The following is an 18,601-nucleotide window of genomic DNA, read 5'->3' as shown; positions in this document are numbered from 1 at the left end:
GAAAACCTTATATACCCTAAGTGTGCATGCTCAAACCCACCTCCCCAAATTCTCTGAAACTACTCTGAACAAAGGAAAAGAAAGATACAAAGTTAACCTGTGATTCTCGTATGCCTTAAGCCTAGGTAGTTAACAGTGGACAATTATCAATAGGCCTGTGGTCATACCCCAATAAGCATAATGGAATTTATGATTCTATTCGGTTACACAGATAATTAGGGTATTCTTTTAGGTGAATAGACTCTCCACCTAGGTGGAGTGTCTAGCTACGAGTCCTGGGGCTCTTCCATCCGGGGGGTCTGGTTTTCCAGTTGGTATGTCATTTCCATAAATACTGGGCATATAGCTCAAAGTCCACAGTCCAGCCCAAAATGGAGTCCTGCTTTCAAGATGGAGCCTGTTCTGTCTGTTTCCTCCTTCAATAAATAGAAGTGAAAAATAATTTTGGCAACCAATGCAGAAATAAAACTCACATGGTTTTTATTTATAGTGGTGTCCACTGAAGACAGGAGGTGCCAAATTAAATTCAGTTTTATGAAGGTAATTATTTTAGGTGTCCAATAGGTATTTTTCAGATACCAGCTTTCAACATTCTAAAGATTAAATTTAGGATAATTACATGAAATAATGGAAAGCACATCTTTCCAAAACAAGCTACTGGAAGTGTTACTTCTCTTGAGCATTTTTGGGGATGAACGACGTAAATTTGATACCATTCCTAGAGTTCCTCGAGATGCTCAGGTCAGATTTAGAATGTTATGTTGGATTATATGCTACTGCTTTCAGAGGAAAAATTATAGAATACTTCTGGTGATGGTTTGTGTGGAAGAGAAAGGTTGGCCAGAATATAAAATAGCCTGGAAACTGTGCTATGAGGAACAATTGAGAGAATCCTGGATATGTTTTCAAAAAAAAAAAAGAAAGAAAATGAAGAAAAATGTCCTTGTGTTTAAAGTTCTATCATATGGAAGACTAGAATTGTTATAAATCTCTGCAATTATCATCTCAGTACATAAATGTTTCTCTGAATTATTCAGATTATTTAGATTATTTCCTCAGAATAAACATTTGTAATTTAAATTATTGAGTGTAAGCATGCTTAAGCTCATGAGTTATACTGCAAAATTACACTGTAGAAAGGTATAAGTTTTTACTTCCACCACCAGTATATGAGTTTCTCTTCTACCACATTGCTACTTAGTATTTAGTATTTTTTTTAAATCTTTGCCAAAGTAATAGTTTAAAAAATGAAAAAAATAATTAGGCTCCTTGTAGGAGATTGCATTTTTAAAATTTACTATTTTCTTGATGCTTTCCTGTAGCTTCACTTTTGTTGTTCTCATTTCAAATATAAATTTCTGGGTTTTTATGAGGCTACATGCAAATTTTTCCTAGAGAAGAATCAGTGAATCATACACTCTGGGATGCCAAAGTGCAATCTACTTCTCTTTCTCTTTAAGGAATTTTGTCACACCTCTGGCTCCTCCCCGAGTCCTGCCAAATGGTCTCTGTGTTGGGTCTAGAGCCTCTAACATCACACAGAGTAGTTGTGTCAGTGCCAGAGAGAAGCCTTTAAATGCCCATTTTCATTTTCAAACAATGGACTAGTTTTTTTCAGCTAGAATCCCCAAGTGGGTAATGGTTTCCAGGTACTTTCAAAAACTTGTGTTTTAGATTGAAATGGAAGTTCCTGAGGATTTGAATTGTATTTAAATCCTGAGGAAATAGCAGCATTTACTATGGCAACATTGGAGAATCTAGAACACGTGATATATTGCCTGGAGTTATTTTTGAAACATCTACTTTTTCTTAGACTGGAGGTCATTCTGTGTGTTTCTGAAGCTGCTCAAAGAATTAATCAATGTGGCTTAGAAGGCACAGCAATATAAAGCATATGACAAAGCACCACAAACCAAAACCTTGTAACTTTTGGCCTTTCAATACCCATAAGGCTTGCTTCTCTTTTCCTCCAAAGAACAGTTAGAATTTGTCTTTTTAATTCTGAGCATTATGGGCTAAAACTATTTGAAAATATATCTCTACGTTACTGCTCAGGGCTGGTTATCAAAATAAGACCTTCTAAAGAAGGGTCTTTTGATCTGAGTATTAAAGTAAGATTTATGTCTCCTATTCTATATCCTTTTGCAACCAATCTAAATACCTGTCAGGTTAATATACTGTTGTAGACACACATTCCGGGAAACAAACTCACTCAGAAGGACAATGCAGATAGTGGAGTGCAGTTTATTATACGGTGGGCCCAAGGCAGAGTCTCCTCTTAGCCAAGGACCCCAATCAGTTTTTGTGAAAATCTTATATACCCCAAGTGTACGTGTTCAAACCCACCTCCCCAAATTCTCTGAAACTACTCTGAACAAAGGAAAAGAAAGATACAATAAAAATTAACCCGTGATTCATATGCCTTAAACCTGTGATTCGTATGCCTTAAGCCTAGGTAGTTAACAGTGGACAATTATCAATAGACCTGTGGTCATACCCCAATAAGCATAATAGAATTTATGATTCTATTTGGTTACACAGATAATTAGTGTATTCTTTTAGGCGATGGAGAGTCTAGATACGAGCCCTGGGGCTCTTTCATGGGTCGGGGGAGGGGGTCTGGTTTTCCAGTTAGTATGTCGGTTCCATAAATACTGGGCATATAGCTCAAAGTCCACAGTCCGGCCCAGGATGGAGTCCTGCTTTCAAGATGGAGCCTGTTCTGTCTGTTTCCTCCTTAAATATAATATTTTACCCTTTTTTTTTTTTTTTAACAGAGAGAAGCCTCTGACCTTATACAGTTAAAAATCTGATTTTCTACATTGTTATCTGTAAAAAGTGACCTGACTCAGAACTGACTCAGTTGAAACTCAGGAACTTGAGCTCTCAGTCCTAATTCCGGGTACTTGCCTCTGTTGTGCAAAGTACTCACCTCTCTTTCTAACCCCAGAAATAGCAAACAGGTAGCAAGAGACTTGGCTGAAGAAAGGTGACACAGAGTCCCTCTGCTCCTGATTATTGTCCATTTGGCTAGGGGCATGAAATGCTTTCCAAAGGAAAGATGACCTTTGCTTCCAACCTATCTGTGTGGGTGGTTTTGGAAAAATAAAATACATCCAGTAGCTTCTACCAAGGCTAAAGGGATTGGATAAAATTACAAGAGGTACAAATCCTTTTATAGGAACATCTAGGGATATGAATAAAATAAATAAAAATTAGGTAAAACAGTAGCAGTGGAGGAGAGAAATCAGAAAGGACCAACTCAGAGTTAAAGAGAATGGGAGAGAGCTTAAGAGAATGGAGATGAGCTTTATCCTCTGCTTTAGAAAAGGCAGGATAATTTATGAGTTGAATATAGATATAAAAGCCATAAAGCATGGATATTTTTTGGAGGGTTCAAGTAATATAATGCCCTCTTTTCTACTACCAGTAGCCTGCCTGATTCAGGGTTGAAGGAGAAAATAAAGTGATTGTTGTACACATGGTTGTGCTGAGACATTGTAAACTCTCGGATCAGATCAGATCAGTCGCTCAGTCGTGTCCAACTCTTTGCGACCCCATGAATCGCAGCATGCCAGGCCTCCCTGTCTATCACCAACTCCCAGAGTTCAGGCAGACTCATGTCCATCGAGTCAGTGATGCCATCCAGCCATCTCATCCTCTGTCGTCCCCTTCTCCTCCTGCCCCCAATCCCTCCCAGCATCAGAGTCTTTTCCAATGAGTCAACTCTTCGCATGAGGTGGCCAAAGTACTGGAGTTTCAGCTTTAGCATCATTCCTTCCAAAGAAATCCCGGGGCTGATCTCCTTTAGAATGGACTGGTTGGATCTCCTTGCAGTCCAAGGGATTCTCAAGAGTCTTCTCCAACACCACACTGCAAAAGCATCAATTCTTTGGCGCTCAGCCTTCTTCACAGTCCAACTCTCACATCCATACATGACCACAGGAAAAACCATAGCCTTGACTAGACGGACCTTTGTTGGCAAAGTAATGTCTCTGCTTTTCAATATGCTATCTAGGTTGGTCATAACTTTCCTTCCAAGGAGTAAGCTTCTTTTAATTTCATGGCTGCAGTCACCATCTGCAGTGATTTTGGAGCCCAGAAAACTAAAGTCTGACACTGTTTCCACTGTTTCCCCATCTAGTTCCCATGAAGTGATGGGACCGGATACCATGATCTTCATTTTCTGAATGTTGAGCTTTAAGCCAACTTTTTGACTCTCCACTTTCACTTTCATCAAGAGGCTTTTTAGTTCCTCTTCACTTTCTGCCATATAAGCACAATTTCTGTATTTGTATTTTGTTTATGATTTCTACAAATATTTATCAAGTACTTTTACCTACAAGACATCATACTAGGTATACGAAGCCCTGAGTGGCCCCAAAATATGATTAAGAAGTAAAAGAAACACAAACATATATATGGAGATATATATATCCATAAATCACAAATAGGAGTAAATAAGTGGGACATAGAGATATATTATGAGTATGGCCTGGTATGGACATAGCCAATCTTGAGGTTCTAATTGTAAAATGATGAGCTGGGCTGCTTAGCTCAAGACTGGACAGGAAAAAAAATTAGAAAGCAAACTTTTAAATCCTGTTCTTGTGATGTGGTATGAGTCAAAAGTCCTGACCCCTTCTGGGGAAGGAAAGCAGGCCAGATACAGAACCACATTTAATTCTAGATACATTTTTCTAAAATAATTGGTATTAGTCATTTTTGCTAGATTAGCCCTATTACTTATATAAATGGTTTTATACAGGGAGTATTGTAAAGATATGCCAAAAACTTTTTTGTTTTAGATACTTACCATCTCATAGGTGCTGATGTTAGTGTATATTAATAAGAATGAACATAACTGCTTTTTGTTCTTAAAAAGAGGAGCTTTTACACCTTTAGCTATATTTGTAGATATATTATTAGCTTATTGATATCAAATTCCTTCTTTAATTATTCATAAGGTACATCTTGAAAGTCTATCTTCCTAACACCCACTTCCAATTTCCTGTTTTGAAAGTCATTTGCATCACTGGGCCAAGGGTTTCCCACTGAGGCCTGATCCTCTCATGGTTGTAATGTAACTCCAAGGCTCTTTGCTTGTTCTTCTTTCTTTACCTCAGACTTCATTTAATCACAAATCTTACATCTTCATCTGGAATCTAAAACTTACCCTAAATTGACTCCAGTTGATTTTTCTTTATCTCTCACCATTCTTCCAAATATTTTCTGTAGTCAAGTATGACTTTCTACTCAGGACATACTCCTGAGCTTCCATTTGTTTGGAGCTATTTTAGTATTGGACCTTCATGCATGTTTGGAGTCAGTTTATCAGCTGCAGTTTTTACTGCACATCCATCAGGGTATTCCTGTTCTGAGCCAGACTTCACCTGCCCCTACCTGTTGACTGCCCAGCTGCTTGGAAAAGCCCCAGTGTAGGTTTTACCATCTTGAGAGCAACATGTCCTTGCCAAGAATGGCCCTTTAGAACAGTTTCAACATTTCCATTCTTCAGACATTTAAATGGGGCTGGGGTTTCGCAGCATAAGTAGCAGAGGAGAATATCCAACTGCCTCCTTGACCCTTCTGTTATACTTTTTAACTTGTACTTTCCAGATTTACAAACTCACAGATATTTCCATCAGTCTCTGCCTCTAAATCTCGGTATTAATTCCCTAGGGCTGTCATAACAGTGAAGGCAATGGCACCCCACTCCAGTAGTCTTGCTGCAGTCCATGGGGTCGTGAAGAGTCAGACACGACTGAGTGACTTCACTTTCACTTTTCACTTTCATGCATGGAGAAGGAAATGGAAACCCACTCCAGTGTTCTTACCTGGAGAATCCCAGGGATGGAGGAGCCTGGTGGGCTGCCGTCTATGGGGTCACACAGAGTCAGACACGACTGAAGCGACTTAGCAGCAGCAGCTGTCGTAACATGTTACCACAGATTTGGTGGTTTACAACAACAGAAGTACAAAATCATGGTGTTGGCAGGGCTGTACTGTCTCCAAGGATCTCAGGAAACAACCCGTTTCTTGTCTTTCCCAGCTTCCAGAGGCTCTAAATACTCCTTGGCATGTGGCTGCTTCACTTCGGTTTTTGCCTTTGTGTTCACATTTCGCCCTCCTCTTCTCTATGTTTCCTTGTTGTGTTTCTCTTATAAGAACATTGGTCATTGGATTTAGGATCCATCTCGACAATCCAGGATGATTTTAGCTAAAGATTTTTAACTTTGTTTTAGTCTTAAAATTAAAATGGTTGATAAATTCTTTGCAAAACAAAGTCACATTCAAGGTTCTGGTGATTTGAACATAGACATATCTTTTGGCAGGGGAGGGACAATCACCATTCAAATCATGGAAGCTCAAAATCATTGAAAGGCATCTAGTGAGGAAGACTCTGTTGTTAAATCACTGCAGTCATGTCTGATTCTGTGCGACCCCATGGATGGCAGCCCACCAGGCTCCCCCGTCCCTGGGATTCTCCAGGCAAGAACACTGGAGTGGGTTGCCATTTCCTTCTCCAATGCATGCAAGTGAAAAGTGAAAGTGAAGTTGCTCAGTCGTGTCTGACTCTTCACGACCCCATGGACTGCAGCCTACCAGGCTCCTCCATCCATGGGATTCTCCAGGCAAAAGTACTGGAGTGGGGTGCCATCGCCTTCTCCAAGAAAGACTCTACCCAGTGTCATAACAATGAGCCCTGTGTTTTCCCTTTCTCTGTGAAGAGTCCTGCACATTCAAAACTTCATCTTCCCTCTTCCAATTACCTAAAATTTGTTCTTATGTATATGAAGTAAGACAAACAGATTCGGATATGGTGTGAGAGTGTGGTGGAGGAGATAGAAGATAAAGAGGCAGAATTAAAACAGGCAAAAGCAAAGCCAAAGTTTTCATCAGAATGTCAAAAATATGTCAAATATATAAAACAAGTCCTTAACAAAATAAGACATTGGATGGTAAAATTAGTGTCTAGGAGAGTTCTGCCGCATGTGACAACGTGACACATGGGATAGGCTGAGCTGTATAGGAATTTGTCCAAAAGTAGAAACTGACACTGTGATGCTCAGCATTTATGGTGGCCGTTGGTACAGTATCTTAAAAAGCTACGTATTCATAGTCTGCAGTGTTACATAAAGATTTAGGAATTCCCTAAGTAATAAGATAATGAGTCATATGCAAGCCTAAGGGAACACATTTTTCAAATAAATGATGTACATCTGTTTTATATGCATATGTATGTATAGATTGATTATTAAAGACATGTGAAAGTATTTTGTTGTTGTTTAGTGGCTAAGCCATGTCCAATGAACTATTGCTTACCTGGATTAATACATAAATAGATAAATAAGTAATTCCTATCTATGGGATTTCCCAGGCAAGAATACTGGAGTGGGTTGCCTTTACATTCTCCAGGGGATCTTCCCAACCCAGGGTTTGAACCCATATTGACAGGCAGATTCTTTACCGTTGAAGAATTTTTTAGGGAAGCCCTAAAAAATATTTTAGGAGAACTAACTTATTCAGATGACACCATCCTTATGGCAGAAAGTGAAGAGGAACTAAAAAGCCTTTTGATGAAAGTGAAAGTGGAGAGTGAAAAAGTTGGCTTAAAGCTCAACATTCAGAAAACGAAGATCATGGCATCTGGTCCCATCACTTCATGGGAAATAGATGGGGAAACAGTGGAAACAGTGTCAGACTTTATTTTGGGGGGCTCCAAAATCACTGCAGATGGTGACTGCAGCCATGAAATTAAAAGATGCTTACTTCTTGGAGGGAAAGTTATGACCAACCTAGACAGCATATTGAAAAGCAGAGACATTACTTTGCCAACAAAGGTCTGTCTAGTCAAGGCTATGGTTTTTCCTGTGGTCATGTATGGATGTGAGAGTTGGACTGTGAAGAAGGCTGAGCGCCAAAGAATTGATGCTTTTGCAGTGTGGTGTTGGAGAAGACTCTTGAGAGTCCCTTGGACTGCAAGGAGATCCAACCAGTCCATCCTAAAGGAGATCAGCCCTGGGATTTCTTTGGAAGGAATGATGCTAAAGCTGAAACTCCAGTACTTTGGCCACCTCATGCGAAGAGTTGACTCATTGGAAAAGACTCTGATGCTGGGAGGGATTGGGGGCAAAAGGAGAAAGGGATGACAGAGGATGAGATGGCTGGATGGCATCACCAACTCGATGGACATGAATTTGAGTGAACTCCGGGAGTTGGTGATAGACAGGGAGGCCTGGCGTGCTGCAATTCATGGGGTTGCAGAGTCGGACACGACTGAGCGACTGAACTAAACTGAACTGAACTTAAAATAATGTATGGTCCTGCCTTGGTTGTATGTTTTCTAATACCTCAACTAAATAAGCAATCTTGAAGCATATCTTACCCCTAAGGTATAATTTACCTGTTAATATCTAGTAGCATAAATTCTGAATATTAAATAAATCTGAATGAATTATTTTAACATTAATAACTGCCCCAAATGATTTGGGTTTAAATCTAAAAAGCTTACAACAAAAGGGTATAAACATATAGGTACTGTACTAATCAATCATTTGCTACCTATACACTATATCAGTTTGAGTCCAGAAAAATTTTATCTTCCTGAATCATACCCTCGGGTCAAGAATTTTTCTGGATTCTGTCTTCAGAATACATATTCTCAGTGTTCAGAGTGTAGCCGGTGGACTAGCAGCAAAGACCTGAACTGGGAGTCAGTTAGAAGAGCAGAATCTTGGTGCACCTGGCCTATACTTACTAAATAAATGATACATATGTGTGTCTGTCTTTCTAGGGTCTAAGATTTTCTTAAGGACCTCTCTTCCTACTTCTTTAAATGTAATTAACATTTTGTCATCCTAGTTTTTATTTATATTTGACTTAGTGGAATATGTGCCATTTTCTCAAAAGAGTAAAATAAAAATAGGGAATTATAAGAGTGATATTACTCAACTAATATTCTCTATTTAATATTTGTTTTATTTAGATCCCCCAATTATTGAAGGAAACATGGAGGCAGCAAGAGCAGTGGATTTAATCCCATGGATGGAATATGAATTTCGTGTGGTAGCAACCAATACATTGGGTATAGGAGAGCCCAGTATACCATCAAACAAAATTAAAACAGATGGCGCTGGTATGTAGAAAAAACGTTTTAAAATTTTAAAGTTTTATAAATTCAGTGACACTTTAATACATAATTGAACATATTTGGAAATAATGCTGTGAAGTAAGTAATTTAAAATGTATATATATATGTATATCACACATGTATGCACATTATGTGCCAAGAAGTCAAAAATCAAAAGAGAAGATATAAAGCTTTAAAATATTTTTACATAATTAATGGGAAAGAGGTAAATAGAGGCAAGTCTGTGATCCTCTAGACACTACTTAAATGAATTTGGCGTTTAGAATATAAGTGAAGGTGTTAGTCTCTCAGTATGTCTGACTCTTTGTGACCCCGTGGACTGTAGCCCACCAGGCTCCTCTGTCCATGGAATTCCCCAAGTAAGAATACTGGTGTGGGTTGCCATTCCCTTCTCCAGGGGGTCTTCCCTACCCAGGGATCAAACCCGGGTCTCCCACATTGCTGTCAGATTCTTTGCCATCTGAGCCACCAGGGAAGCCCATTTAGAATATAAATTTTAATGTAAATTGTGAATCTTAACCAGGCAGAGTCATGTAGACAGTTCCCTTGATCTAGAAGGCTCACATTTTTTTCTGTCTTTCAGAGACATTTATAACTGAATGATCACATGGATGGAAGTATGAGCAGGAGAGTAGGATGAGCAGGCTGTGGAGAGAAAGTGAAGGACACTCTCAGATCTGTACACCTGGGGAGTCAGAGCGCCTTAGAAATAGTTATAATGTGTTCTTTTGAGTATTAGGTGCCACTCTAAATGAGCTCTTTTCAGCTCAACCATAGCTATTCTTCCAATTTAGGTCCAATTTTTATGCTGAACACCAACTCCATTTTAATAATTGTTCATACAAGAAATATTCCACTCTGTTTTCCTTCTCCCTTGCATTTCTGGGCAAAAATATTGTTCTGATTCTAATAATAACTTTTCTTTATCATTCCTTGTCTATGAAAAAGAAAATGTTTTGTAGACTCTCTGAGTTTGTTTATTTTTACTATGCCTTGCCAAACTTCAGTGCTTTATTTGGGGAAAAATATTTTAAATGGATGACAGAACACCATTAAAATTCTGCTGTGTTATCTTAATAACATTTATCCATTTCTGGCTACATCAATCCCTTGGCTTAACTTCTAAATATAATTATGAATTGTACTGTCTGTAGTTTTTAAAGCTAAATTATTCACGGAGACTGCCATCAGTAAACTCTGTCTTAAAGTTTCATGTAACTTCATGTAATTTACCAGATAAAATAGATGATTCTATAATAAAAGAAGAATAGAAACACTAAAATACTGATCTATGCTGAGTATTTTCACATATATTTCAGTTAATCCTCCTAATAATATTTTGAGGTAGGTATTATATTGTTTTCTGAATGTTGAGCTTTAAGCCAACTTTTTCACTCTCCATTTTCACTTTCATCAAGAGGCTTTTTAGTTCCTCTTCACTTTCTGCCATAAGGGTGGTGTCATCTGCATATCTGAGGTTATTGATATTTCTCCCGGCAATCTTGATTCCAGCTTGTGTTTCTTCCAGTCCAGCGTTTCTCATGATGTACTCTGCATATAAGTTAAATAAACAGGGTGACAATATACAGCCTTGACGAACTCCTTTTCCTATTTGGAACCAGTCTCTTGTTCCATGTCCAGTTCTAACTGTTGCTTCCTGACCTGCATACAAATTCTCAAGCGGCAGATCAGGTGGTCTGGTATTCCCATCTCTTTCAGAATTGTCCACAGTTTATTGTGATCCACACAGTCAAAGGCTTTGGATAGTCAATAAGCAGAAGTAGATGTTTTTCTGGAACTCTCTTGCTTTTTCTATGATCCAGTGGATGCTGGCAATTTGATTTCTGGTTCCTCTGCCTTTTCTAAAACCAGCTTGAACATCAGGAAGTTCACGGTTCACGTATCACTGAAGCCTGGCTTGGAGAATTTTGAGCATTACTTTACTAGTGTGTGAGATGAGTGCAGTTGTGCGGTTGTGGGATATATGGGGAAACAGTGGAAACAGTGTCAGACTTTAGTTTTCTGGGCTCCAAAATCACTACAGATGGTGACTGCAGCCATGAAATTAAAAGACACTTACTCCTTGGAAGGAAAGTTATGACCAACCTAGATAGCATCTTCAAAGGCAGAGACATTACCTTGCCAACAAAGTTTCGTCTAGTCAAGGCTATGGTTTTTCCTGTGGTCACGTATGGATGTGAGAGTTGGACTGTGAAGAAAGCTGAGTGCCAAAGAATTGATGCTTTTGCAGTGTGGTGTTGGAGAAGACTCTTGAGAGTCCCTTGGACTGCAAGGAGATCCAACCAGTCCATTCTGAAGGAGATCAGCCCTGGGATTTCTTTGGAAGGAATGATGCTAAAGCTGAAACTCCAGTACTTTGGCCACCTCATGCGAAGAGTTGACTCATTGGAAAAGACTCTGATGCTGGGAGGGATTGGGGGCAGGGAGAAGGGGACGACAGAGGATGAGATGGCTGGATGGCATCACTGACTCGATGGACGTGAGTCTCAGTGAGCTCTGGGAGTTGGTGATGGACAGGGAGGCCTGGTGTGCTGCGATTCATGGGGTCGCAAAGAGTCGGACACGACTGAGCGACTGATCTGATCTGATCTGATCTGATTGTGTTGTTGTTATTGTTCAGTCGCCCAATTGGGTCTGACTCTTTGCAACCCCATGGACAGCAGCACACCAGGCTTCCCAGTCCCTCACCTTCTCCTGGAATTTGCTCAACTTCATGTCCATTTGATAGGAGATGCCTTCAACCATTTCATCCTCTGATACCCTCTTTTCCTTCTGCCCTCAAGCTTTCCCAGAAGCAGGGACTTTTCCAATGATGCAGCTGTTCGCATCAGTTGACCAAAATAAAAGCTTCAGCTTCAGCATCAGTCCTTCTAATGAATACTGGGGGTTGATTTCCTTTAAGATTGACTGGTTTGATCTCCTTGCTGTCCAAGGAACTCTCAGGAGTCTTCTCCAGCACCACAGTTCAAAGGCATCAATTCTTTGGCCCTCTGCCTTCTTTACAGTCCGGCTCTCCACAACCCTACATGACCACTAGGAAGACCATAGCCTTAACTATACTGACTTGTGTCTGCAGAGTGATTTATCTGCTTTTCAACACACTGTCTAGGTCTGTCATACCTTTCCTGCCAAGAAGCAATTGTCTTCTGATTTCATGGCTGTGGTCACTGGCCACAATGATTTTAAAGCCAAAATAGAGGAAATCTGTCATTGCTTCCACCTTTTCCCCTTCTATTTGCCATGAAGTAATGGGGCCAAATGCCATGATCTTAGTTTTTTAATAGTTTTAATGGAAGGTATTATAATCCAATACTCATTAATAAGCAGTAAACTCAGAGACACTAGATAGTTTGCCTAGGTTGATATAACTATTTTCAATATTCAGAATTCAAATCCAGACCTGATGCATTCAACTTTCTCTCTTAAAGGTGGTTTTTCAAGCAGGTTTTAAAAGCACATTTATATGAAACTTTATTAGTGTTCTAGTAGAAATTCATATTTCATTCTCAATTACAAAAATATATGACTTAAATACCATTTTTTATTTGCCTTCGTATATCCACCTGTGAAATGAACACAATTGTTTCTTTTACTCTACCTCACATAAATCTCATTAGGATACAGAGATAATATAAATTGCAGCTTTAGAGAATGCAGATACCAGATAGCCAGGACCCTTGAGTTTGGTTTTTATTATTAAAGCCTCCTATGTTTGTATAGAAGCTTCTATGTGATGAACTGAACACAGTTGTCCCTTCTTAAAAATCAAAAATAAAAAGGAACTGGGACATTATCTGACTGGTTGTTTAAACCACATAATTCATGCTGAGAGATCATGTACTTGCTTCAACAAGTATTCATTTTCTAAATAAAATTGCAAAAATATCAAGTCAGTCAAAATAAACCAATTTCAGTTAAAAATTATAACAGATTTACCTCAGATATCAGCTTTTTTTTTTTTTTATTTCATGGAGCTTGATTAATTTTCTGTCCTATGTTGACCAGTGAAATGTGAATTAATTCTAATCCAAAAATAACATTGTTCATGGGGAGGGAAGATATTTTCTCTGGCATTGACGATGTTAGTAGACCCTCCCTTTTCCTTCTGAGAAATTTTGCTACCAAAAAATTATTTATTTCAAAACTTATTGCTTTAGTATACTTTGGTTGATCATTTGGTCAGAATTATCATAGGAATTTAGATTTTTTATTTTTTAATCTCAGTGTACAATCAATGAAATGAAATATGTTTTTAAGAGCAACAATAAAAATGTTCAGAAAGAAAGATTTAATCTAACTCTTTCATATGTGAATCTCTGAATATAATTTATATTTAATATCATATTTAGAAGACTAGAATACTTTTTATGTCCATTTTGCCAGGAGTTTTCATGTAACTCTGAAGACTTTCCAACCTTAATGTTTTCCTATCTTTAGAAATGCTGGGAACAATTTGTTTCAGACTGATATCAAACCTAAAATTTTGGTAAGGTTATTACTTTCAACCAATAACTTTTGGCATCACCTTCATTAAGTATCACCTCTAACATTATGTTTGCTGAAATGTATTTTGTTAAGGACTTAATTCTCTCTCTAGTGTGCTTGGAAAACAACTTCTCTTAAAAGCCTTCAAACACAAAACAAACACATGAAGTAGTAACAGTCTTATTCGCAATGCAAGATATGACTCTATAGTGATATAGTGAAATGATGCATTCCTTTCAATTGTGAAAAAATAAAGCCTATACTCTGTAATATATTTGTTAACCTTTCATAAGAAAATATTTTAGATCCTTTATTAATCAACGTTTATGCCTACTATCATTTATGTACTTTCTGTGTGTTATCTCAGAGTGCTAAACTCTCTACTTTCATTGCTCCATTTAATTCCCACAATAACTTTATTCACTTGTATTATTATTTCTAATTTACAGACAAAGAAGTCAATATCCCATTCAGTTAATGTGAAGCAGAGCTGGAATTCAAATTAAGGGCTTTGTAATAATAAAAGCTTTGTTCCTAAACAACTTCCTACAAGAACAATGTGCAGTATTAAAGCTCTGGGACATTGATCCTTTAGTAGAATATTGGTTCCATCATTTAAAATCTCCGTAATTAGAGGCACATTACTCAACCTCCCTAAACCTCAATTTTCTCATCTCTAAGTGGAAATTATTTTCCTTATGAAATCTTATAATGATTAGAAACATGTAAGGAAAGCAAAGTTAGTACTTTCAAGTACGTAATATTTGCTGAATCAAATTTTTATTATGTTCTCAATGCTCATTTTATGCTCTAATATGCTTATAAGAAAATATTATCTACTCTGTAATAAATCACCACATTTGGCAATGTTTCCATTTTTCTAAACATAGTAGAGGATCATATAATCTTACAAGAATATGTCTATATATTTAATACAATAAAATTCAACAGACTTTCTCTTTAATTTCTGTTTTTTCTTTCATCTTGTTTTTGAAAAATTGAGTATTCATAAAATTGGACATTTATATTTTTTATCCTTACAAAACAATACTTTCTGAAACACAGGGTTATTTGTCTTGTCATGTACCATTATATCAAGTCTCTAAGAGATGCCAACATTTGTTATATGAGATAAAGGCTAGTTTCCATTTGATGGGACGGGTACTGTGTGGCTCATTATGCTGACTGAAAGACAGGACATTATCTAGTGCAGCATACACCCTTATCTGCCCAATTACTTAATGTTAAGATCGCAAGGCACAGTTGGGTATATTCTTTGGTTTCAGACAAGTGCATTATAAAATGGATGGTCCCAAATGAAGAATTAGAAGATGTGTTTGTAACCCATTTAATTTTGACTGTAAATGAGAGATAACAAAAGCATCCTTCAAAGTGATGTGTCATTGTAAGACCAAACCCTTATGGCTAATAGCTCTGCAGGTACAGTTGGCAAGTCAGTATCCTAAAATGGTATACTCAGGTTTGCTTTGAAAGCTTTTGCCATTTATTTACCAGATACAACTAAGAAGGAAAAGAGAAAAAATACTATAACACTGGAATCAACACTTTCATACCTTGTTTAAAACTTTAATTTCATGTCCAATGAAGCTCTTCTGCTCTTTCATATACTTTTATTTTTTAGATATGTTTGATAAAGGAGAAGAATGGTATCAAGAACATATTTAATAGCCAGTAAGATGCTATATTAAATTCAGTAGCTGTCACTAATAATACAATAGAAAAATCTTGTTTTAAAAGTGCTAACCTGAGTATCCAGTTAGGTGTGATACATAAAAATCCTTTTGAAGTTCTAGATGAGTCTTAATACACTGGGCTTTCTTACATTCATTCATACTTTCATCTGGTCCTTCCCTCATACCTCAGTTGGTAAAGAATCTGTCTGCAGTTCTGGAGACCCCAGTTGTAGAAGGGATAGGCTACCCACTCCAGTATTCTTGGGCTTTCCTTGTGGCTCAGCTGGTTAAGAATCCACCTGCAATGTGGGAGACCTGGGTTGGATCCCTGGGTTGGGAAGATCCCCTGGAGAAGGAAAAGGCTACTCACTCCAGTATTCTGGTCTGGAGAATTCCATGGACTATACAGTCCATGGGGTCACACAGAGTCGGACACGACTGAGTGACTTTCACTTCATACATTCATCCAGCAAACTGTTACTGGGGATTTTTTAATACATTGTAGATATTTAACATATGAGTTAAAACTAGTTGTACATATTTAGCTTGTACTATATTAGCATCTTCAGGACTGAAATCAGATTTTATTCATATTGTAACTTTAGTGCTTATCACAGCATAGTATCTATATCTGGTACTTAAAATTATTTGTAGGAAAAGAGAGGAACAAGAAGGAAAAGAGGATGGTTCTGGAAATTGTAAGTGAATAGAGGATAATGAAAAGAAAAGTAGTGATCAAAGCTATAGTGATAATCGTATATTAAAATTTAGAAAAAAAAATAAAATAAAATTTAGACAAATCCATTAATAAATGCAATTTGTTTTGTTCAAAATAAAGTTAAAATATGCATTAGATGCTTTTGTTTTTAATACAGTGAGATAAACTTGGGAAGTGTTCATTCTTTCACTTAAATGAAATATCCATAATTGGTCTGAGTTCTTTATATTAATAATAAATTTACTATTTATTATGATTATTTCAGTTCATAGCATTCTTTTCTGCCCATCTGAACTTTCCCCAGATTACTTGTTTTTAGACTAACATTCCACTGAGAAATTAACAAATTTACTCTGTCACATGCTTTTAAATTTCCTGTTTGACAGCAAAATTTAGATTAATAAGCAAACAACAAATTTGGCCTGATAAGCCCTAAAGACATTAATATATTTGTGAACTATCTCAGACCCTATATCTCTTTTATCTGATGCGTGTGTGCTAGATTGCTTCAGTTTTGTCAGACTCTTTGCAACGCTATGGACCATAGCCTGCCAGGCTTCTCTGTCATGGGATTCTCCAGACAAGAATACTAGAGTGGGTCACCATGCCCTCCCCCAAAGGATCGTCCTCACCTGCAAAGAGCATCAATTTAACATGGTAGATGCATTAAAATTGTTAACAATATGCTCCACCATCAGAACAGTAGATCATGGGTTATGGGCAACTCATTTGAATATCCAAACATGCAGTTCATTTGATTTTATTAATTTTTTGACTTTATTAATTTTATTAATCTCTTCAGAAAGAAAACATATTTACAGATAGAATAAAAGCAGATGTAAGACTTTAATCGCTTTGTTTATCTAGACTCTAGAGTATTACTTGCTATTTTGAATTTCTTACCAAAAAAATTTGTTTTAAATCACAAAGAAATTCTGATGCAAATTAAAATAAGAAGCTATTGGGTTAGCCAGGAAGTTTATTCAAGTTTTTCTGGATGATATTATGGAAAAACCCAAATGATCTTTTTTGATCAACCCAATACATCCATGGTAACTTCATCTCTGTAAAAATAGCTATTTAAATTAAAGCAATAATTAACAAGAACTGAATAATCAATATATTCTAAGTCAAGAGCCTCTACTCCATGATTTTTGTAATTTAGAATTGTGTCCCAAGGTGATTTGCATATTGTTAAATAAAATGCTAAAGTCCCCAAAGGTACTTCTATGCAAATTATTTAAGTGCTAAATCTAAAAGTAAAATTGACAGCATTAGTTTCATAACATAGGAAAGATGAATCAGGGTATTGGCTTGATTTTCTTTTTAAATATTTTCTAGATCTACAACTAAAATTCAAAGCCATCCTATAAACATCAACAAAGAATCCCTATTAGACTGAAATCATGGCAAAAGCGTGAATTAAAAAACCTCATTACCTTTCATTGTTTATTTGTGATTAATTCAAGAACTTTATATTTTTACAAAATATTTATTAAAATTATTTTTAATGATTTATCATTAAGAGAATGCCTAGTTTGTTCACTGTTAAATGCCCTGGAGCCTAAAGTTAAATAAACTTCCTTGTGCTCAGGGTAATTTACTTCCTTGAACAGAATCACTATTTGGCCAAGTCCTCCTGTTTCTGCAGGACTAAATACAAACACAGAACTAGTTGCTCAGATTCATGTCAGATGTGTAGGTTATATGTCCAATTCCCTTGTGAAAAAAATGTTCCTTAGCTGCTAAATTTACAACTGAACATTCAAAGCTCAAAGGAAATTAAATCAATTATTATTCCAAGTAATGTATATGACACTCTATTAAGAGATACAGCTACCTTTATTTCTGAGTGTGTCTTTGTCTTGTTTTCAGCATATTGAACTCGATGGGTGATCTTTGAAGAGCAAAATTATCTTTAAAATAAGTGTTATGAAATGGGAAAAACATTCACTATAACATAAGCAGACTCTATTTTTAGATCTTTTCTAAATAAGAAAGGTTCATATTGATTATAATAAAATGGATTATAGTGAAATGCTTTGGCAAATAATACTTGCCCTGATGAAGGCAATACCTGATTCAACAAATTTCAGTATAATAAATTATTCTGGAGTTACTTTTGAAACTATTTGCCAGTCACCACAATATTTATACTTAAACACACAAAATTTGATTTATTCATTGATTGCAAGACAACATGCTTTTTGTTTCTCTATAGCAGGTAGAGTTTGGGCTTCAGAACATGAGTTACGGAGTTTAAAGAATTTCCAAGAGTATTCTAATGTTTCAGCCTTCAATATGTGTAAGGTATAGTTCAGACGAGGCAATGAAGAAAGGAAGATGACCTTAATGGAGACAGATTACCTTTATTCAGGCAAGGAGGGACGATAGTCCGTCTAACGACCAGACTGAGCGGTGCGGGACTAGGGAGGCTTCATATTTAAGAGGAGGTTTTGCAGAAGTGATTCGGGAAGATTTAGTCAGGCGGGGCGTTCTGGGTAATCTTTAGCTGAGATGGCAGTTTGC

The 18,601-nt window shown here is 37.0% G+C and overlaps 1 protein-coding gene across 1 annotated transcript in view; it reads left to right on the top strand.

The window, feature by feature from the left end:
• Positions 1 to 18,601, top strand: part of CNTN1 (contactin 1) — a 189,328-nt gene that overhangs the window by 92,016 nt on the left and 78,711 nt on the right. Inside the window, exon 16 of the mRNA XM_010860767.1 lies at positions 8,990 to 9,139. Coding sequence (XP_010859069.1) covers positions 8,990 to 9,139 — 150 coding nt within the window. The remainder of the gene's footprint in view (positions 1 to 8,989; positions 9,140 to 18,601) is intronic.

This window comes from Bison bison, unplaced genomic scaffold (genome assembly GCF_000754665.1).
Source record: "Bison bison bison isolate TAMUID 2011002044 unplaced genomic scaffold, Bison_UMD1.0 scf7180017864470, whole genome shotgun sequence".
Classification (NCBI taxonomy): domain Eukaryota; kingdom Metazoa; phylum Chordata; class Mammalia; order Artiodactyla; family Bovidae; genus Bison; species Bison bison.
Note: the sequence above shows the minus strand (reverse complement) of the source record. Positions and strands in the feature narration are given on the sequence as shown.